The sequence below is a fragment of the Planococcus citri genome, chromosome 1 (genome assembly GCF_950023065.1).
Source record: "Planococcus citri chromosome 1, ihPlaCitr1.1, whole genome shotgun sequence".
In the NCBI taxonomy this organism is placed as follows: domain Eukaryota; kingdom Metazoa; phylum Arthropoda; class Insecta; order Hemiptera; family Pseudococcidae; genus Planococcus; species Planococcus citri.
The window spans coordinates 75,908,730-75,931,447 of NC_088677.1; the positions used below are offsets into that span (position 1 = coordinate 75,908,730).

At 36.4% G+C, this 22,718-nt stretch overlaps 2 protein-coding genes across 5 annotated transcripts in view; one reads left to right on the forward strand and one right to left on the reverse strand.

Moving 5' to 3' along the window:
* The window catches only part of Rbcn-3B (WD repeat-containing protein Rbcn-3B), a 57,209-nt gene that overhangs the window by 22,486 nt on the left and 12,005 nt on the right, over positions 1-22,718 (forward strand). The window lies entirely within an intron of this gene.
* On the reverse strand, positions 596-5,627 carry LOC135833130 (protein hairless-like). The gene is made up of 3 exons (XM_065346780.1): positions 5,471-5,627; positions 2,163-2,516; positions 596-2,070 (listed from the first exon to the last, which is right to left on the reverse strand). Exons 1-3 carry the CDS (start codon positions 5,480-5,482, stop codon positions 892-894), a joined length of 1,545 nt encoding a protein of 514 aa, XP_065202852.1. The 5' UTR covers positions 5,483-5,627; the 3' UTR covers positions 596-891.

Genomic DNA, 22,718 nt, shown 5'->3' on the forward strand with positions numbered 1-22,718 from the left:
TGAACAAAATTGATGTATGTTTTTTATCAGGGTTTACTGGTTAAAAAATTGGAAAATTCAAAATTTTAATCCAAAAAATTGTGATTTTTTTTTTAAAAATCACCAAAAGTTTGAAAATTGTCTTTTTTAAAACAGTCGAAAGAGTTTTTTTTTCTGAAAACAACTTTTCATTGCACATCTTTGGGAATTTTGAGTGGACTCAAAGTTTTTTCGATTTTTTTTCCTTACATAAGGTAGTGTTGTTGAAATTTTTTTTAGATATTTCCAAAATTTCAAAGATTCCAATTCGATTGACCACTTGTTGATGAAAAAGAATCAGTTTGGGGAGGGAAGGTTATAAAAATTCAAATTTTGGAAATTCAGGACTCAGCGCCAGTCTTCATTGTCTCAATACCCATCCAAAAAAATTGTTTGTGAATTGACGAGAAATGATATAAAATTTTAAGATGTCAAAATTTCACCTTCCCCTTTTCTGTTCTCATTTTCATACAAAGTGATTTGGAAAAATACTCATTTGTGGGCATATTTGAGTCGAGAATTGGATTAAAAAGCCAACTAAAAGCGAGAAGAAATGAAGGAAACCGGTTGAGAAAAATTATAGAAAATCATAAAAAAAAATTTATTGGTATTGTTTTGATTTGTATTACATAAAAATCACATTATGACTATATAAAGAGAACACGAGTTTTTTTTTCAATTAAAAAAAAAGAAAAGAAAATATAGAGAGGACGAAGACTCATTAAACTGGGTCCGTAACCTCTCTCAATATACAGTATAGAGATGGGGCGAATAGATGGCGAGTATCCGATAAAACCCAGCTACGGTCTCAAGTATAGCTCTGGAACTACTCGGATACCAAAATAATGATTAGAATGAGATTAGGCTACTATCTTAATGGGCAAGCGAATAAGAGATGGCGTGTGGTCCGTGGACAACGGTGCTGTGTGTGGCCGGTTTCAAGTATGGGAAAGCCGAATAGACTTTGGGGTAGTAAGAGTATGGGGCAGAGTATGGGGAGTAGACTGGAGCTGAGTAAGCGTACGAGTGGGCGTAAGAGTGAGAGTATGGGTAACCGGCGTAGGCTACTGGAGCGGCCAAAGGTACGGTGCTGGCTGGAGTGTGTCCGTAGAGAACGGCGCTTCTCTTTTGTCTGCTGGCGACGGCGGCGAATTCGGCCAAATGGGCGGCTTTAGCGTGGGCTACTTCGGGGGTATCGGCCAAGTGACCGCTCGGGGTGACTACTGGAGCGGCGTGGTCGTAGTAGGAGTGGGCGTATGGGGCGTATCCGTAGGCGTGAGCTGGGGCAACGTGGGCGGAGCGAGCGTTGGCGGCGGCGTGTTCGGCGAAGTGGGCAGCTTTGGCGGCGGCAACTTCGGGTGTGTCGGCGAGGTGGCCGGATGGGGTGACTACTGGAGCGGCGTACGAGGTGTATGGGATGGCGTTGTAGTGAGCGGCGTGCGATACTTTGGCTTTTTCGGCGAAGTGGGCGGCTTTGGCGGCAGCTACTTCGGGGGTATCGGCGAGGTATCCGCTGGGAGTGACGACTGGGGAGGCGTATGGGCCGTAGTAGGCGCCGGAGTGGGCGTAGGCACCGGAGTGGGCGTAGTATGGAGAGTATGGAGCGCCGTAGTGGTAGTTACCGCGTTTGGCGTGTTCGGCGAAGTGGGCAGCTTTGGCGGCGGCTACTTCGGGGGTATCGGCGAGGTGGCCGGATGGGGTGACTACTGGAGCTGGAGCGTATCCGTAGATGCTTCTTTTGTAGAGGGAGTGGACTCCGTGTCTGGCGGCGGCGTGAGCGGCGAAGTGGGCCGATTTGGCGGCGATCACTTCGGGTGTTTCGGCGGGTACGGTGGGGGCTTCGACGATGACTGGGTAGTCAGCTTCGACCGGTACGACTGGAGCGACTGGAGCGACTGGGACTGGAGCAACTGCTGGAGCAACAGCTGGACCAACTGGGAGATCATTGGAAGCGACACGGTATCCGGCCGCATCGGCGACGTAGTCGGTACGGTGAACTCCACCGTCTGGTTTCACGTAGCTAAAGCTGCCGATTTTGTTGCCGGCGGCGTCCTACAACGAAAGAAAGTTCAAGAGTGTGAGATTTGAAATGGTAAAGAAAGGATACAAATTAGTCTGTCTGTGAGTAAAGGTAGATGACTTACTTGTACAGCGTTGTGAGATTGGTGTGGTTCAGAATGTCCGTAGCTGGCTTGACCATGGACATCTTGAGTGTGGTATTGGGTTTTGAGTCCGCTAGCTTCGACGTAGGCAGCTGGAGCGCTGTGGACTACTGGAGCTACGGCGACGTGAGGAGCGACTACTGGAGCCGCAGCGGCGTACACGGTTGGAGCAGCGTGTACGTAGGAGGATTTCAAAGCATATGGACTGAGTAAAGCGTTGTACGGAGAGTACGGCGTGTAGCTAACGCTGCTGTAACTGAGTGGAGCGTATGCTGAGTAAGAATAGCCGATGCTCGGGGATCCCAAGCTGCTTGCTAAACATAAACTTAACACCACCTGTAAAATACCGAAGAAATTTACGATTAGAAATGTACCAAGTTTGGGGATGGAAAGTGATCGAGTGGGTTTTTTTTTCAAAAGAAGTTGAAAATTAGATGCAGTTGAATGCGACGAGATAGTTTCTGGATCTGTTTATGTACTTCGTGTTCGTTGATCAGTTCAAGTCGAATGGAAGTGTAAAGTGTTGGATTTCAATTTTCTCTCCCATTCTTTTTAATATGGATCTTTCTCTAAAGATCATCTTTAAATCTGAGCCGGAGAATCAGAACTGGGGAGTTTTTTCAACTTGAATAATTATCACTACTGGAAATTCTACAGAGTTATTTTTGACTCTTCTTGTTGGGGGGGGGGGGTGAAGAAAAGAAAAATCCTCCATCCTTGGCAACAAAAATAAGAAAATTTCGAAAAACGAATAAAGTGTTCATTTTTCTCCATTTCTGCGACGTTAGTTGCTTATTTTTGGTCGAGAACAATTTCAGGTCAAATGTTTCCTCCTCCCCCTCCCCCTTTAGACCTTTATGAATTCATAATCAGGCTATTTTCTAAACCCATTCTATTGCTGAAAATCGTATTTTCATTTTGATTAATTTTTTTCTCTGATTTTCATTGTTATCTCAAAAGTATGAAGCTGGACAGATTTCAGCCTCCTCCCTCTTCCCCTCTCCTCTTCGTCCAATTTTTCAAAGGAAGTAGAATGGAAAATTGAAAAGAGTTTAATTAATTGAATGATTCTAATAAACGTGATGATTTTTTTGAACATCTTGTGTTTTTCATACTCATCAACAACCCCCCCCCCCTCCCTCCTCCGATCAAAAAATCTAAAAAAATTTCTTTTGCAAAGCAGTCAAGATGGCTTATGGTATCATTTTTTGAAATCTTCTATTTTTTGGTTTCATTTTGTTATTTTGGGTTGATATTTTTGGAAAAAATGATCGTTTTTTTCAACATTTTACAGGTTTTTATTTTCATTTTCACCAAATTCTCATTATTATTCGCCTTGTTTTCCTCATTTAGAATGTTCATCTGTGATGTTTTTTCATTTTTTTCTCCATTGCCAAAAGTTTCATGTTCTTTCTACCAATTTTTTCATTTTTTTGAAATTTTTCGCCCATTGAAGACCATTTTTCAAATATTTTTTACTCGTTATACTTTGCCAAGATTTCAGGTCTTCTGTCTTCTCAATTTTAAAATTTTTTTATTTTTATTTTTTCACATGTTTTCTATTGCAATCTATTCTTAAGCATAAATCTTCGAATTTACAGAAGTAAAATTTTTTAAATTTCATTTTTCGTTCATTTCAAGTTGCATTTTCTATTGATTTTTTTCATTTTTTGAAAGTTTTTCGTCCATTGGAGCCATTTCTATAAGTAATATTTTTTACTCGTTATTCTTTGCAAAAATTTCACGTTTTTTGTTTTCTCAATTTTTGAACTTTTTAAACAAATTTTTGACCTACTTTTTATCACAATGTGTTCTTGAGCATAAATTTTCGAATTTATGAAGTACAATTTTTTACTTATAATTTCATCTTTCGTTCTAATTCTTTTTTTTTTCATTTCGAGTTGAAAAATTTCAAGATTATTTTCATATCTAATATTTAATTTTTTGACTCGTGTTTTTCTATATTTTTTTTCGATTGCCAAAAATTTTATGCTCTTTTCCACCATTTTATTAATATTTCTTACTCGTTATGCTTTGCAACAATTTCAGATTTCTATTTTTTCAATTTTTCAATTTTTTTTCTTTTTTTATGTGGTGACCTACTTTTTTTTATTATGTACAATGTATTCTTGAGCATAAATCTTCAAATTGGCAACAGTAAAAATTTTCATAATTTGATTATTCTTATTCGAGATCATTCTTTTTTTTTATTTCGAGTTGATGAATTTTGAAATGATTCTAATGGTTCCTCTGTCTTTTAAAAACTATGAGTAGACTGCTCGAATGTTTTATTTTTTTGTGTGGATAGAGAAATGATAAAATTTGTGTATTTTGATCAATTTTTTGGGGAAGGGGGTGGGGGAAATGCTCGTGATTTTTTCCAAATTTTATTCACATCCATCAATATCCATTATAAAAAGTAAACATTTTTAATTTTGAGTTGAAATTTTAAAAAGTAGATTTCAAACTCTATTCAAAAAAAAAATTTAGCTTGATTTTGGGGAGAGGGATGAGTTTAGACCAAAAAAATACTCAAAATAAATTAATGATTATTTGATTATTGTTGAAATAAATTTTCAGCTGAATTTTTTGGGGGGGGGGAGTTTTGATCAAAAAAATACTCAAAATTAATGATTATTGTTGAAATTGTTAAAATTGAAATCAATCGTGTTATTCTTTGTCTTCTCTAAATTAGAGATACATAGAATTTGCATTAGTTGAATAAGAACACTTTTGTTCAATTGGACGTTTTTGAATCGATCAATTTAATTTCATCAATTCGTATTTCGTTCTCGATGAAATATCATCCAAAAAAAAACAAGTGGATTAATTTTTCAAAATTTCGAAAGTTTTTGAAAGCATTTTAATTTTTATTCGATTGTATTTTTTGAAAAAAATGATTAAAAACTTTAAACAAAACCAAACTTTAGTATCAAAATTTTGTTTGGAAAATGAAAAAAATAGCTAAACGAGAAAAAACAATGCAAAAAAACGTACCGATACCCAGGAGTTAACGTACAAGTAGTTCAACGAAAACGAAAGTGAATTTCGTATCTTACCCATAATGTATCACATGATTATACGAGTATTTTACCAACAACATAACTGAACACAACATTCGTAAACCAATCTCGTCGCATTAATTTCGAATCACACGATAAAAATTCGAAAAAAATTATTTAAAAAATCAATAATACAAATAAATTTAACAAATTTTCAAATATAGGTGAAATTCAATGATCGCGAAATTAAAAATATGCACCATACGAACGTAAGTATGAGGTACTCACCAAAAACATCATTTTAAAGCCGATATAGCTACACTTGTAAATTTGAGGGAAAAAAATACCGCAAAATGCAACACACACGAACACAATGTGCAAACTTTTTGAGACCTTACCACACTGTTGCTGTATCGTGATCCAGTTTATTATATATAGGCATAATTCAAGGACTAATTACACCTTCGGTTTTTTTTTCTCTCTAATCCGAAGACTTCCTCTTTTCCACCATTTATGCATATATGCTTATGCACATTGACGTACACCACCACACTTAGGGTAGGGTGGAGGTACTTGTAGATAGGTACGTAAACGACCTATACACGTAGTGTATGTCTATGTACATTACGATACCTATACGATGAAATAGTATTTCGTATAGACGAGGAAAGGGTACAAGAACACACACTTATGATTCTGGTTGGTACACCCTGTGTGCTCGTACGTGTGCCCGAATCCGTGTTCTCTATACCTGGGCTGTTTATTACTCTTGGCCTTTGAGAAATTAGAGCGAAGAACGCACGTTTCGATGAGTTACGTAATAAGAGTATCTGTAGGTAATTTTTGTACGTTGTTGTCGTTGTCGTCGTAGTCATCGCGTGAAGCAGTCGTGCTGCCAAGATGAGCTTGGTTACGATGCATGGTCGGGGTCGGTTTTTTTGGTGAAATTTTTTCTCTTTGAAGTTCGACGATAGTTTTGAGATCGTTTCAGTTTAGTTCGAATGCAGATTTAAAATATTTTCGAGCTTCTTTTGGGGAAATTCTGTGGTCATCGTTGTATGAAGAGAAATGATTGAATTGAAGCATACGTTTCCAAACCGCACTAAGTCCATTTTCAAAGGTTCTAAGGTTGCAAGGCCATCTAGCATAAAGTTACGGCCCAAAATGGTTGATTTTTTGATATGTTGTGCCCAAAGGTCTTGGCTACAACATATCAAAAAATCAGCCAATTTGGGTCATTTCTACGTTTCCAAATTGTACCAAGTACCATGAATTTCGTATCAATATTTTTTTGGACTTAGTGCGTTTTGGAAACGTATGCTTCAATTGATCTTTTGAATTTAATCCAGATGATTAAGTATGTAGAAAACCTAGAAGTTTTAGATTTTTCAAAATTATCATAAATTTGAAATTTTTCTTCCAATGAGCAATTTTATGCTTAATCAATCTGTCTGTTTTCATTTTTCTCGTAGAACCCTGTAGTTTTTCAAAAAATCAATGTTTATGAAATGAGGTAACATTTTCACCAATTTTTTATTCAAAAAAAAAATTCAATTTCATTGACCTATTTTTTTTTTTTTTTGTAATTAAAACCATACTTTTTTGAGTGTGCAAAAAAAACACGTAATAAGCCTGTTAAAAACACTCAATTTTTATCGTAATCACGTGGCGTAGCGAATTATTAAATAACATGCGAAAATTACGTATTTTAGTGGATTTTATTTGCTTATGTCTCTATGCCCAAATGAAGTTTCGTACCTTATTAATTATGTTATTCTGGTATTTATTATGCTCTAGCTGATATCTCAACCTAAACCTGGGTCATTCCATACAATCCGCCATATGCCAATAGGAATGGTTGCCCCCTCCCTCCGATCCTCTGGGACAACTTTTTTCTTAAAGGGGTACGATTGACAAGTCAGTCGAAATCGCAGATTTTGCTTTCCAACATACGACTCGCGCAAAATTTTTTGAACTGGACAAAGCTAGATTGAAAGAGCAGGCAAAAATTTATCACCACCCAAAATTTAAAGTGCTAAAATGCATTTTTTGATTTTTGGAGAATTTTTGAAAATCAAAAGGTCAAAAATGATTTAAAAATCAAAATTTTATCAAATTTTATCAAATTGACCTAGAAGGCTGAAATTTGGGATTTACCCTACTTTCGACGTGCCAAATCGATTGGAAACTGGTTCAAATCGTTTTGAGCAGTTCTGGAGCCTCCAGCAGATATTTGAATCTTGAAATTCCCACAAAATTTCATCAAACGAAATTGGAAATTCAAAATTCACGCTGCAGCCAAACTTAAACACGCTATCAAGTCGACTGCTGGTAGGTTTAAGTCATTCTGGAGTCTCCAGTGACTTTTTGAAAATTCTTGGAACCTCCAGTAGATTTTTGAAACTTGAAATTCTTACATAATTTCATCAAAATGCAGTTGAAAAGCCGAAATTCATTTTGTAAACTAAATTCGATACGCTAGAAAGTCGACTGCAGGAGGATTTTAAGTCGTTTGGGAGCCTCCGGTGACCTTTTTGAAAATTACTGGAGCCTCCAGCAGATTTTCATTGCTGGGAATTTCCATAAAATTTTACCAAACTGAGTTGAAAATTCAAAATTCACTCTGCACTCCAATTTCAACACACTATCAAGTCGACTACAGGTGGGTTCAAGTCATTTTGGAGCCTCCAGTGACTTTTATAATACTCCTAGAGCCTCCAAAAAATTTTTGAAACTTGAAATTTTCACAAAATTTTATTAAATGGAGATGAAATTTACTCCGAAAACAAATTTCTATTCGATATGAAGTCGATTGCCGGTGGTTTCAATCCTTTTTCGAGACTTCAAAGCTGAAAAATTGCAAAAAATGAGAATTTTGCTTTAAAATAATCAAGTTGTGTTCTTTTCGAAAAGGGTATTTCACCCCATCAGGGAAATGCCGAGGAATTTTTCCATTTTCCTCCAAAATTGGGAAATTTTCTGATGAAACTATGTTCCCATAGGGACCCATTTGAGGAAGAGGACGTCACGTGGCTCGAAATTTTTTTAAAATCATTCCCTTAGGTATTTAGGAATATTTTTTTGACTGAAAAATTGAAGGAAAATAAGAAAATTGAGAATTCAAAGTTTCAAATCAATATAAGTCAAAAAATCTGGGATAATGAAAATTTCTACTTTGAAATAATCAGGTTGTTTATCATCACTCAAAATTTCAAGTGCAAAAGTGCATTTTTCGATTTTTGGTGAATTTTTGAAAATCAAATTTAGGTCAAAAAACAAGGGAAAAAATCAAAATTTTACCAAATCAACCTAGAAGGCTGAAATTTGATATTTACCCTATTTTTGACCTGCCAAATCGATTAGAAACGGATTCAAATCGTTTTGAGCAGTTCTGGAGCCTCCAGCAGATTTTTGAAACTTGAAATTCCCACAAAATTCCATCAAATGCAGATGGAAAACCGAAACTCATTCTGCAAACCAATTTCATTACGCTACGAAGTCGACTGCAAGAGGATTTCAAGTCGTTTTAGAGCCTCCAGCTACTTTTTGAAAATTTTTGGAGCCTCCAGTAAATTTTTGAGATTTGAAATTTCCACAAAATTTCATCAAAGTGCAGTTGAAAAGCTGAAATTTATTCTGTAAACTAATTTCAATATACGCTATATGAAGTCGACTGCGGGTTGATTTCAAGTCGTTTTGGAGCCTCCAGCAACTTTTTGGAAATTACTGGAGCCTCCAGCAGATTTTTCAGCACTTGGAATTAGTAGAATTCCAATTTTTCGTTTCACTTTCAATCCTCGACTTCTGAGCTTGGATTTGAATGAGATGAAATCGGTCCAAGTTGAAGTGAGTGGTATGCCTTTCAAGATGGGTCCTATTTGAAATTGTTTTTTTTTCGCTTCTACTCCTTGACGCAGTTTAATTTTACGAAAAAATTATTTCCCTTTTTCAAAATTTTCCCTCTGGTCCAAAAAAAGTTGTACCAAGGTCCCCCCCCCCCCCGTTCCAAAAAAAAATTTAAAAATGACGAAAAGAATTCATTTTTGAATTAAATTAAATCTTCTTTTCAAAAAAGAAACCTCGTCTAATTTTCAAAAAAAATAACATATTGTAGAGGCATTTTTACATTTCTTTTTTATTTGTTCCAAATTTGTAGGGCTCTAATGTAAAGAGATCGACATTTTTTCTCGAGAAGAAGTTTTTTAGAAAAGTTCTGGAACAAAAAAGAGATTTTCAAATAAAATTTGTCGACTTTGCTTTTTTTCCAACTTGTACCTAATCTAATTTTTGGGCATCCTCCTCCTCCAATGTAACCCTTAGGAGGGCCCAACTGCAAATCTAACTTCATATTCGTGTTTAGCGAGTTCGATTCATATGATAACGATACCGATATTGTCAATCTTCTTCCGCCCCAAAATTTCGGGAGGGGGGTGCCTATGGTCCCATAATTGTGGTTTCAAGAAATTGGTCGGTTTTCTATTGTTTTTGGAGGCCCACATGTAAAATTGCAGAATTAAATCATTGGCAATATGTATTGCTTTTTTTGGCAGTGCAGTAACACAAAAAATACATTTTGGAGTGTTTTTTGAGTTTTTGAAGATGGCTCACCTGGAGGAGAAATTTGAAAAAAAAATACTAATTATATGTAGTACTCAAAGAAAAAAAATTGTGTGCACCAGAATTAGGTTCGGAGATACGGCGGTTTCAAATTTTCTTTTGGCAATATATCTCTCCCCCCCCAGGTCAAAAAATTTTGAAAAAATTCACGTTGCTATATAGATTGATGATTCTTCCATAAATATTTTGTGTGATTTCAAAATTTTTCATTCAAAACTCGTCGAAGCATAAATTTTTTCCTGAAAAAAGCGTTTTCTCGCCATTGTTGGCAGGGGATGGTGGGATTTTTTTGCTCCTGCATTTTTTAAAAAGATACCCCAACAACGTTTCGAAAAAAATTCAAAAATCCGAGGACAGGGGCATTTCACCTATTTTATCCGAGAATGCCCTTTTGATTTTTTTGTTTTTTGAACAGAAAATGGGTCAACATCGAAAACCGAAAACTTAAATTCAGTAGATACCTGGAATTTGCATTTCGATTGTTCGATTTTTCATGGTAATTGGTAGGTACAGTCTGAAAATATGTCTGCCAGTAAAGTACAACCCCTCCCCTTCTAAGATAGACAAAAAGGATATAGAAAATCATTTCTTTGCCATGGAAAACGATCTTGTAAAGTGCAAAATTTCTCTCTCGCTCGTAGCAATCAAATCTCAAATCGACACCATAATATCCTGCTTGAATTCGAACCTACGAGTATTTTTCAATTCCGCCCAAAAATTCCATTCGTTTGACGATCGTATTCGTAATTTCGAATCTATATTTTTAGTACACGGGGTGTTAATTATTCGATAACTATTCGATTCATGTGCACGTTCGCACCAAGTCCAAGCCTCGTTACATAAATCACCTTGACACACGACACATTGTGTTATTGCAGCACATCTGCAATTATATTATACTTATATATGTACATATTACGTTAAGATGAAAATAAAAGTCGAGAGAGAGAGAAGAAAAAAAAATGAAAAAACGACAACGCACGCGTTTGTCTCCGCCTGCACCATCGCCATCTCGACAGTGTCTTGAAATAGAATGAAAATTCCTCTCTCTCTCTCTATCTATTTCTTCTGTCTTATTGTCGGTACATCGTGTCTGCCCATTGCCTATCTGTAGGTCTAGGTATTCATTTGCAGTACCTGGTACGTTCCATCTTGTATGTATCATGCAGCACACAAAAATATCATGTACGAGTACTCGTATGTACAAAGTACGTACGAGTACCAATTAGAAGAGCCTTGGAAAAAGATCATTGTCGGGGTCCTGTGGTACTGGTACATTCGCGGATCCGCCTAGTCTTCCGGCAAGGTTGCTCTCGTTTCGACGTGATCGACGTTCTCGACGGCATCCGATCCCGATCGAAGGGAGAAAAAAATCAAACTTGGACTCGGATGCTGGTATACGTAGACTGTCACCAGGTTCGAATGGATGCATCAAAATTCAAACCTGGAGGCGAAGAAGAAGCGTAGTGCCTTCTCTCGTACTACGACCTTTTTACACATCCAGTATACTCATCTCTGGTACATTCTATTTGCCTCTTCTGTATCTGTACCTACTCCTTCGCCCGCGTATTAGATGGCGACATTGTAACGCTGGCAGCGATCTAGATTTTTTTCGACCTGTCACCAGGGCCTTCGTGTTGTGTACAGCTTCCTTGTCACCATCTAAGGAGTGTCCTGTTTGCGTCGACGACGTCGACCGCAGAATCCAGCATGCTGGTGGCCATAAAGTCTCTATAACCAGAGACTTCTTTCTTTTTCACCTACACAGTTCCGCTGACTGTGCAACTATAGCCAATTGAGAGAGAGAGGGGGGGGGGACTTAATCGAAAAATCATCTCAACGATCCGGCCAGTACCACTAACGCCTCTCGTAAACACAAATTAAATCTGACATTAACCCTTCGGTCAAGTTATCAATGCCAACGTCGTTAATAAAATACGTACGTATACTTTTCATCCATACACCGCCGCGTACGTCTCTCTCTCTCTCTTTCATATCTAGACGAACGTGCGTCCGATTCCATTCGCCATAATCGAAATACCGTTTTTAAAGATTTATGTATTAGCCAGTCCGATTTACGAGTATATAATTTTGCATACAACAGTCACACACACATACAACATCGTATTCCTATACCTGTCTGTATTCTATACCTAGGTCCCTGCCCTCCCCTCTGGCTCATGGCTCATACATCGAGTAATATACTTGGTATAGGTATTAGAGGTACACAAGTACACTACATAATTACCGCATCGAACGCGGAAGATATTTACGACGCCCTAACAAAATAAAATCCCATGATCGAACGAACGCAGCAGTTTTATAAAAGCTCATATACTTATACTCACAGATCAACACCACTTTCAGAATATACCTATTATTGCTTATCTGCGAGTAATCTATCGACGTCTCCCTTCTACCCCTCGTTTAAACACCGCACAACGACGCCATACGACGCGCCCCATTATCCGTGTTAAATAATAATTGCATTATAATTTTAATATTATTACGTCGTATTGTTCTATAGCGAGTACTTTACCTGTGTACCAGAATGATACGACAGAATAAGCTAACGTGAGGTTTTTTCCTCGATACAAATCGATAAATTTATCATCGACTAATAAGATTCGTTAATAGAGAAATAACAGCCAGGAGGAGTGGGAAGGAGAGGGCGGAAGTTCGATGGTCTTATTTATTGGATAACATCAAGTTCATCAGACTGTACTGACGTATACGAGTATGTTGGATAATTACTCGTATTTCAGTCGTTAATCGTATTTTTAGATCGATTATTTCTATGTAGTATCTAATGTGAATGTGTTTGGGCTGGGGGCTATTTTGGGAAAAATGTGAAATAACAAAAAAATAGGTATAGTAAGTACCTATGTACTTATTTTGAAAAAACGCCACCAGGCACGTTTAATTGATGATGTTACGTTGATGTGTTCAACTAAGTATTATTGAGGAAATACTTACTCGGTATTCGAATATAAGACTGAAAAAAAAAAAAATGAAATGAAAACATAAAAACAGTAGACGAAGTAAAATATTATACCAATATTGAAAAAATATGTAAATGAGGACTAAAAACAAAAAAAATTGATTTTTTTTTAAAGACATGAAGCTCAGTCTATTTTACCTATACTTACTCAAATTTCCAAAATTGGGTAAAGAATTCTACAAAAAAAAAAAAAAAAAAAAAAAAGACATTATCAATGCCAAAAAATATCTATTCCGTATCAACTTGAACCAAGTGTGGCCTTCTAATTTCGCTCAAATTCTTGTCACAAGTTTCATTAATGGTCTAAAAAAACCACCATCACTTTCCAGGATGTGTACTAAAATCCAGAAGCTTTTGTGTTTTTTTCATGGCTATTTCTCAACGGATCAATGTCATCAAAATCATCTACCCTTAGTTACGTAACCCTTCCCCTTCCCCACCCTACAAAAAATCAGGTCTTCGACGCAGGGATGGAAAGCAGAAAGATGAAACTTTTAGATTTAGCTTCTAAAAAATGTGTAAAACTTCGGCTTTAGGTTTTTTTAAAGTAAAGCTTTATAAAGGCTAGCTTTCGCCTTTCAGCTTCTGAAAATATTTTGCCTTTTAGCTTTATAACATTTTTTAATGAGGTGAATCAAGAGGGAAATGGAAACTCATAACCACTGAAAAACATGAAAAAAAACCTGAAAAAAAGAGAAAACTAAAAAGTGAAAATTAAAAAATAACTCAAACAGAAACTAAACCAAATGAATTTGCAAACAAGCTGAAAGAAAACTGAATAAATAAAGCTTTTGGTTTGGCTAGCTTTTAGTTTTTCAATCATATAGCTTTGGCTATAGTTTTTGGCTTTCAAAAAAACTCAAAAATTGTCAACTTTCAGCCTCCAGATGTTTAGAATATAGTGAAAGAAGCTTATTATTGTCGTGGTTAATGTTGTCAATCGCTTAGGGCTGGTATTACGACACTCTGTCAAAATGTCGATGGGCAAAGAACAATTATAATAGTTAACCGGTGCTTTGACCTCGGTTAACGCCTTGTTTATGTTTGAGCGAGTGTCATCATACCAGCCCTTAATGTTATTATTATTAAAATTGTTTGGTCTCGATCTTTTATATTGTGATTGGAGCATCGGATAATGTGTTACCTATTATTTTTAACTGATTTTAATGAGTTTTTTCATTATTTTTTTTATATAGTAATTTTTTTAAATGTTTCTAACAGTTTTTCGTCCTGTTGTAGCCTAATTTTTCTGACATTTCAGAAGTTGTTTCTGATTGACATCATTTTTAATGTACGAGTTATTCGCAATTTTTTGAAGTTTTAACCTACATACTTATTTTTTGACACCCTTTTCTAGAAATTTTTGCAAAATTTTGGTTCAATGACTGTTAATGCATTTTTTAGCCAGAAAGGTTCGTTGAGTTCTGATTGAACATCGGTTAGCTTCTTGCATCTTCTGTGGTCCACTTTTACTGCACTCAGATGCAAATTTTTCAATTCAGGGCATCCCAGAGTCTTATCAGTGACGCAAAAATATGATTTTTTTTTTGATGGACATTCACGGATTCAGCTTTAAGGTAATGGTATTCTAATAGGAGATTTTTTTGTAATTTTTCTTTCCATGAAGGTGCATTGATTTAAAAATTCACCCTCGTCTCCCCACCCCTAGTTTTCTACCTTTTTTAGAGGCCTGCATGCAAAATTTAAGAAGTACTATTACCTGCAGCATTAGTGCCTTTTTTTGGGCAGTGCCATGACACAAAAACACATTTTTGAGTTTTTAAAGATGACTCTCCTGGAAGAAAAATTTGCAAAAATTACCAAAAAAATAATACCTACTTGTCCAAATATACTTTTAGGGGGAAGGGGGAATTTGTGTCTTTGGATTAGGTTCGGAGCCATAGGTGTTTCAAATTTTCTACATCCTCCCCCCTCAGCAGGGGCAAAAAATTGAAGAAATTCACATAGCCAGACTCGTGCCCTCTCTAATACAATTTTAGCTGCAATGGGGGGGGGGGGGGGCAAGGGATGTGAAGCGATGAGCCTCCAACGAATGTTGAAATTTGAGTGTACAAAATCATTCTCTTGTCTCTATTACCCCATCCCTAATTAATTTCTGAACTACAAAAACTCAACTTCACTTTGAAAGTTGGAAGTTTTTTGAAATTGTAGAAAAATCTAGTTTGGTTTTAATTTTACATTTTGAAAAACCAAGTTACAGAAAGAAAAAAAAACTAAAAAATATTGTTTGTTTAAAAGCGTCGACCTTGAAAATTTCAGGCCCAAGCACAGGGTACCCACAAATTGAATATTAACCGGTTTTGTCAAAAAATTCAAACTGGTTTTCATTGGCGCAATGTATTCTACACACTAAGGCAACAAAAATGTGATATGAATTTTTTGAAACCGGTTTATTAATTTGCAACCAGTTAATAAAAAATACCCAAAAATTGTAAATAGAGAAAAAAGCTTGGAACAAAAGTTGTAGAGTGAAAAATTACACAATTCTGTATAATCACATTTTGAAACCGGTTCATTAATTTGCAACCAGTTATCAAAAATTATCCAAAAATTGTAAATAGAGAAAAAAGCTCGAAACAAAAGTTGTAGGGCATGAAAAGTTACACAATTCTATCTAATCACATTTTGAAACCGGTTCGCTGGTTCGCATTTAGCAACCAGTTTTTGACAATCGCCTAAAAATTGGATTTTGGGAGAAAAGTATAAAACATAAGTTGTAGAGTGTACAACATTGAACTATTTTTGCTAATCTGATTTTGAAACCAATTCATTAATTCGCAGCAAGCCATCGAAAGTTACCTGGTTGCAAATTAATTAACCATTTTCAAAATCCGATCAGAAAAAATGGTTCAATTTTTCACGCTCTACAACTTTTGTTTCAAGTTTTTTTCTCTATCTTTAATTTTTAGGTGGTTGTCAAAATCTGGTTGCTAAATACGAACCAATGAACCGGTTTCAAAATGTGATTGAACAGAATTGTGTCATTTTTCACGTCCTACAACTTTGGTTTCGAGCTTTTATCTCTATTTATAATTTTTGGATAAATTTTGATAACTGGTTGCTAATTAATGAACCGGTTTCGAAATCTGATCAGCGAAAATGGTTCAATTTTTCACGCTCTACAACTTTTGTTTCGAGCTTTTTTCTCTATCAACAATCTTTGGGTATTTTTTGTTAACTGATTGCAAATTATTGCAAATTAATGAACCGGTTTCAAAATCTGATCTGCGAAAATGGTTCAATTTTTCACGCTCTACAACTTTTGTTTCGAGCTTTTTTAGAAGTACCCAACAATGTTTGATAAAAATTTCAAAAATCAGAGGACAGGGGCATTTCACCATTTTTAGCCAAGAGTTTTTCCTGAAACAGGGTGTCTAACAGGTACTGCAGGTACTGCAAGTACTGTAAAAGTACTGCATTGAAATCCTCGGTACTGCAAGTACTGCAAAGTACTGCATTTTGTCTGAAAAGTACTGTATTTTTTCTCAGAATCATTGATTTAAAATTTTTTAAAAACCTCAAAATAAATTAATTGGTGAAAATTTAAAAAAAAAAATGTTAATTTTGTACCTCAAAAGATGGCAACATAAAAAAAATGCGGTAATGCAAAAGGTACTGTAAAAGTACTGCATTTCTTCGGAGAAATTTTGTTAACACCCTGTGAAATTTCAAATCCTTGTGGAAGGCAAAAACTGAACTATAGTCCCTATAAATTCGGTCGGTGCTTATTGAGCACCCTTTTGACCATTTCCATTATTTATATCTTTTTTGAAAATTTGTTGTTTTTCATTTTTTCTGGAATTTGAAATTGGTCTATAATTCACTTTTGAACTCCAGTTCAGTTTTAACCCTTCCAGAGTGATTTGAAAGTTTTGAAGAAAATTATAAAATCGCCGGAGGCTCCAGAATGGCTCAAAACTATCTGTTGTTGATGGCTGAAGTTGTATTGAAAAAATAATTATTCGCATTGGTCGTTTCTTTGATCTTTCGATGGATCTTTTCGGCCGGGCATGGAGTTAATTGGTGTATTATAGATCAGAATGATTTTTTTTGCATTGGGGGGGGGGGGGTGGAAGTAAAGGAAGGCAAAGGAATGAGACTATGGAAAGCAAATTAGAAAAATCCCATCCCTGTATCCATTTTCACCCTTCGTAATCGTAAACGTAAGGAAAATGATGCCAATCTCGGTACATACATATCAATTTCTTGTTACTCATTTTGTAGGTAGGTAGAGGTACTCGATTTCTTGAACTGAAAATTGCCAAAACAAAAGCCGGATTCATTATCAAGGTACTTAGGAGTCTATATTATAGTACGAGAAGAATGGCCACAGATTAGCTGAACTATACAAGGCCACCTAGCTCCAGGGCTTCGCGATACACGCCCAACTTCATCTTAATCGCGGCTAACCTCCACATTCCACTTTTTTTTTCAAACCGAGCTTCTGTATAGACCGTCACGTCGTCGTTGAGCGTGCCCAGGTTACCTTCTCCGCCGCATTCGTTTGTTATAAGTACCTTCGGACGCCGCCGCTGCGCGTTGCATTTCATTGGTTTAAATGCTAATTCGTGTACCTCAGCGATTTCTTCTTCCTACTCTTGACCAAAATGAAATTTAATTGACTTCTGTAATAGAGTGTAAATACCTATACATATTCCGTAACAAGGGCACCATCATTTTTTCCCATTAAATTTTCCGCTCCATAAATCGTATAGTTATAGGTATCTATGTATGTACGAGTAGATGCAGATATACGAGTATAATATAGATTACGTAACACTCTCTTCTACGTCTCCAGCCCCCTTCTCCGTCCATACCTTCTGCAATAATAGCAATCTAGATCGAAACAAAAATCACCGATCATTTTTTATTTAAGCTATGGGGTGGTACGTCTACGTACCCTCTTCCGGTGCCGCCAGTTACTGGCTCAGACATAACCTCCTTGGGTACTCGCGGCGCAAGTTCACCGTCGAACATCATCGCGATACATCATAAATCAGCCAGCGAGATGACCAGATGTGTGCAGACGTCGACTTGGTACGAGTATATCTTTAGGTTTAATCAACTGTATAGACAATTGATCGACTACCTAGAGATTCTGTACGAGTGTTTTTACGCGGTTATCGTGTAATCGTGACCAGAGGAAATTGTCCGTTTCCAGGAATTCTCGCGGCGAACATCACATTCATTCAACGAGAATCGTCGTATATTGCGAACAGAAACCGTAATCTGAGTTGTGTATTCATTTATAAGAAGTAACTGGCTGAGGAAAAATAATTTGTAGCTATACGAAATTGCAGCGTCAGAATTTTTCTAAATAATCCCTTTTGAAGAAAAAAACCTTCCTCAGTCCCTTGAGGGTCATTCCACGTCAATTCAAACAAGAAGTGGTGAGAGGGGGGGGGGGTGGGTTCGGCGATTTTTTTTTTGACATTTTTTTTATGGAAAGACCTTTTGAAGAGATGACTGATGGCGCAAATCGCAGCCCTCTAGCCCTTTTTTAAAGTCTGCTAGGGGGTGTCAAAGTTTTCAGTGAACTTGAAATATCATCCATTTCAGCTGTGGATAACTCGATAACCGCGATACCTACCAAAATGGATTTTTCTCCAATAGGTAGGGGTTTTGAATGGATTTTTGGTGGCATCATAAAAATCAGTGTTGCCACTTTTTTTCGTACGAAAAATTGGCTAGAAAAGTTTCAAAACGTAGTTTACGTGTCGTTCCGACTCTCAAAAATTCTGAAAAAAATATATTATGGACAACTTTTCATGCTGAACAACATATTAAAAAATTAGGATGGCATTATGTCGAAAAGTGGATTTAAAAAAATTGAAAGTTTACGAAAAAATGCGATTTTTTGATTTAAAACATGAAAAAAAATTTTGAGTGGTGAAGTTGACCCATTTGACCCCAATTTATACTATTCGTTGAAAAAGTTGAAAAAAAAATCTTTCACTCGATGTAATGAACTCATCAGAGAAAAATCAAAATTCGAAAAATAAACGAATTTTAGTTTTTTTTTGCTATGAGTGTGATTTTTATTTACTTTTTCATGAAATACGTCAGAAAGAGGTCAAAATAAGACTACAGAATGAATTTAAAGTTTTTATGATGCTTGGAATTGAAAATTGAATTTTTTCGAATTTTTATTTTTTTTGTGATGAGTTCATTTTCATTGAGTGAAAGGGTTTTTTCAACTTTTTCAATGGATACGTAAAAATAGGGGTCATATGGGTCAATTTTACCACTAAAAATTTTTTTCGTGTTTTAAATCAAAAAATCGTATTTTTTGCAAACTTTTAATTTTTTTAAATCGACTTTTCGACATAATGCCATCCCAATTTTTTAATAGGTATGTTATTCAGCATAAAAAGTTGTCCATAATATATTTTTTTCAGAATTTTTTAGAGTCGGAACGATATGAAAACTACGTTTTGAAACTTTACTGGTAAATTTTCAAAAATCAAATTTTGGACAAAATGTGAGAGAAAATCAAAATTTTACCAAATTGACCTAGATAGCTAAAATTTGGGATATACCTTATTTTCGACCTGCCAAATCGATTGGAAACTGTTTCAACCCGTTTTGACCCGTTCTGGAGCCTCCAGCAGATTTTTGAAACTCGAAATTCTCACAAAATTTCATCAAATGGAGTTGGATAATCGAAATTTACTCTGCAAACTAATTTCAGTACGCTACAAAGTCAACTGCAGAGGGATTTCAAGTTGTTTTGGAGCCTCCAGCGATTTTTTGAAAATTACTGGAGCCTCCAGCAGATTTTTGAAACTTGAAATTTCCCCAAAATTTCATTAAAATGGAGATGGAAAGCTGAAATTAACTATGCACTCCAATTTTAACACCCTCTGAAGACGACTTCAGGTGGGTTCAAGTAATTTTGGAGCTTCCAGTGACTTTTTGAAAAATTTCATGGCGTTTTTAGGAGAATTGAAATTTCCAAAAAGTATCTGGAAGGTTCAAAACTACTTGAAACCACCATGCAGTCGACTTCATATTATTGTATTGAAATTAGTTTGTAGAGTAAATTTCGGATTGCTAACCCCATTTCTAGTTTCAAAAATCCACTGGAGGCTCCAGTAATTTTCAAAAAGTCGCTGGAGGCTCCATAACGACTTAAAATTCACCTTCAGTCGACTGCATTGAGTATTGAAATTAGTTTGCAGAATTAATTTCGGCTTTCCAACTCCATTTGATGAAATTTTGTGAGAATTTCGAGTTTCAAAAATCTGCTGGAGGCTCTAGAACTGGTCAAAACGGTTTGAAACTGTTTCCAATCGATTTGGCAGGTCGAAAATAGGGTATATCCCAATTTTCAGCTTTCTAGGTCAATTTGATACAATTTTGATTTTTTCTCACATTTTGACCAAAACCTGATTTTTGAAAATTCACCAAAAATCGAAAAAGGCACTTTAGCACTTGAAATTTTAACAGCTGATGAATTTTTGCCAGCTCTTTCGACCTACCTTTGTACGGTTTAAAAAAGTTTATGCTAGTCCTATGTTGGAACGCAAAATCTGCGATTTCGGCTGATTTGTTAATCAAAATGGCCGCCATTTTGTAAGTAGGGCCACTTTTTTTTGAGGACAAGGGCTAGAAATGTTCCTTAGGATTCGCCCTTTAAGAAAAAAGTTGTCCCGGAGGATCGGCAGGGGGGTACAAGTGATCCTAATGCGGGCTCCCCGACTATCAGATTTGGAACTTGAAGCTCAATCATTATTACAACAAATTTTGGGGGGAGGCGATTTCGATCAGAATTGCGGACCCTGATACCTTTCAGAAGTATCGAGACCGCATTTTGAAAATGTTTGCTAAGAAGAGTGTAAAAATGCAGTTTTGGAAATTACTGGAGCCTCCAGTAGATTTTTCAATGCTTGAATTTTCCATAAAATTTTACTAGAGCCGGAAATCCAAAATTTACTCTGCGTCCCAATTTTAACACGAAATTTTATGGAAAGGTCAAGTTTCAAAAATATATTGGAGGCTTCAAGAATTTTCAAAAAGTCGCTAAGTGTTTCGAAATGACTTAGTAGGTAGCATGTTTAAATTGGAGTGCAGCGTGAATTTCGGATTCCCAACTTCATTTCAAGCTTCCAATATCAACTGGAGAGGCTCCAGAGCGCCTCAAAACCAGTTGAAATTGTTTCCAATCAATTTGGCTAGTTGAAAATAGGATGTATTCCAAATTTCAGCGTTCTTGGCCAATTTGGTAGAATTTTGATTTTTCCCTTCATTTTTGACTCGAAAATTTTCAAAAATTCGCTAAAAATCGAAAAAGAGATACCTAAAGTTAGCACTTTTGAATGACCTTCATTTTTTAGTACGGTGGCATCCTTTTTTTTGGGCAGGTTTGTGGTTCGCTTTAAAATGTTCCTTAGGATGGATGTCCCTTTAGGAAAAAAATTGTCCCGGAGCATCGGTAGGGGGGGGGGGTGCCATTGGGATAATGAAAAATAAATGTACAAATGTGCAATCTCCTAGACCACTTAATGGTACATTGACGTCCACCTAACACTCCATATATCAAAACAAAACAACTTGATCGCAACCCACCCAACACCACCGCACCGGAGCGCGCTTTCGTACCCCAATAAATTACCTATACATAAACTCATACATGCATGCACCTCTGCGCAAAAATATTTATAACACAGTTTAAACGCTGCAGACTCTTTCGACACCGATAATTCGTAATTCGCATCGCGCTGAAATATCCCAACTGCACCAGCCTTGACCATATTTTATCCTCCGAACAGGTATTACGATCTTACAGTATGTGGAACTCAAACCACATACTTTGGGTTCGACTGCGCCTGAACGACGACAATGAATTGCATAGTGCATTTATGTATATTATATATACCTACTCGTATGTGCAGCTCACATGTACGAGAGACAAGACAGAGATGGAGAAAATAAAAGCTAGAAAGGCTTTTATCATCGCGTCCTAATGAGTACGCGGTACGCGATCGCGAGCCAAGCTACAACAATAAAACAAGCGTAAACATAAATTTAAATCTGGCACTATTAAGTGTACTCGTATAGCTCGGCGATTGAAAATAATTGCAGAAAAAAAAGAAAGAACAACAACAACGAGCTGCGAGTTGAACGGTTGACCGGCTCAGGAGCTGGCGTGCGTTCACCGGATTAAGTAACACCTTTAAAATTATTATGGAATGCGTTCGCGCGAGCTTGCGCGTTTTTACCCTCCTCTGCACCCCCGACCCCCGCCTGCCCCCTTCGAATGTACTTTGACAACTTGCACTATGTACGTATAGTCGTATAGGTATAGGTAATGAGAGCACGTCGATAATTTGAACCAGTTATTAAGCCAACTAGATCTGAGTTGGATAACAAACCTTTGGTCGTTTTACGAGCTCGTGTTGACAATAAAGTACCAACTTGTAAAGGTGGGTACTTAGACTTACATACGCGTGAAAACATCGTCTCGACTATATCATCGAGGGTCACACACACGCACTTTCGATTGCATATAGCCTAGCTAAATGGTCTACATCAATCTCGTATGCGTAATATCACGTTAAGATGGTAGATATAATAAATAAGAGGAGAATGATTGATTTTATAAGTGAAATCGTTCAACATCTTCCTTGAAAAAGTATCTGAAAATTCGTCATGAGGCTGAATTTTGAAGAGTTGAATTTAATCTTCCAATTTTTTAGCAAGCTTTTGGGAATTTCAAATTCGAGTCATTTTCCTACGATAAAATCAAGATTTGATGAAATCGAGAGAGACTGCTGAAATTTGATTTACATCCTAATACCGATCTCCAGAACCGATCGGTGGTAGTTTCAAGCCAAAAAGCTCTAAAATTCGATGCAGTTGCCATTCTGCCTCAATTTCATCAAGTTTCAATTTTTT

Excerpts from the sequence above, each read along its gene's own strand:
- LOC135833130 (XM_065346780.1), bottom strand. Across the intron at positions 2,071-2,162 it reads AATCTCACAACGCTGTACAA|GACGCCGCCGGCAACAAAAT; the intron begins GTAAGTCATCTA and ends CTTTCGTTGTAG.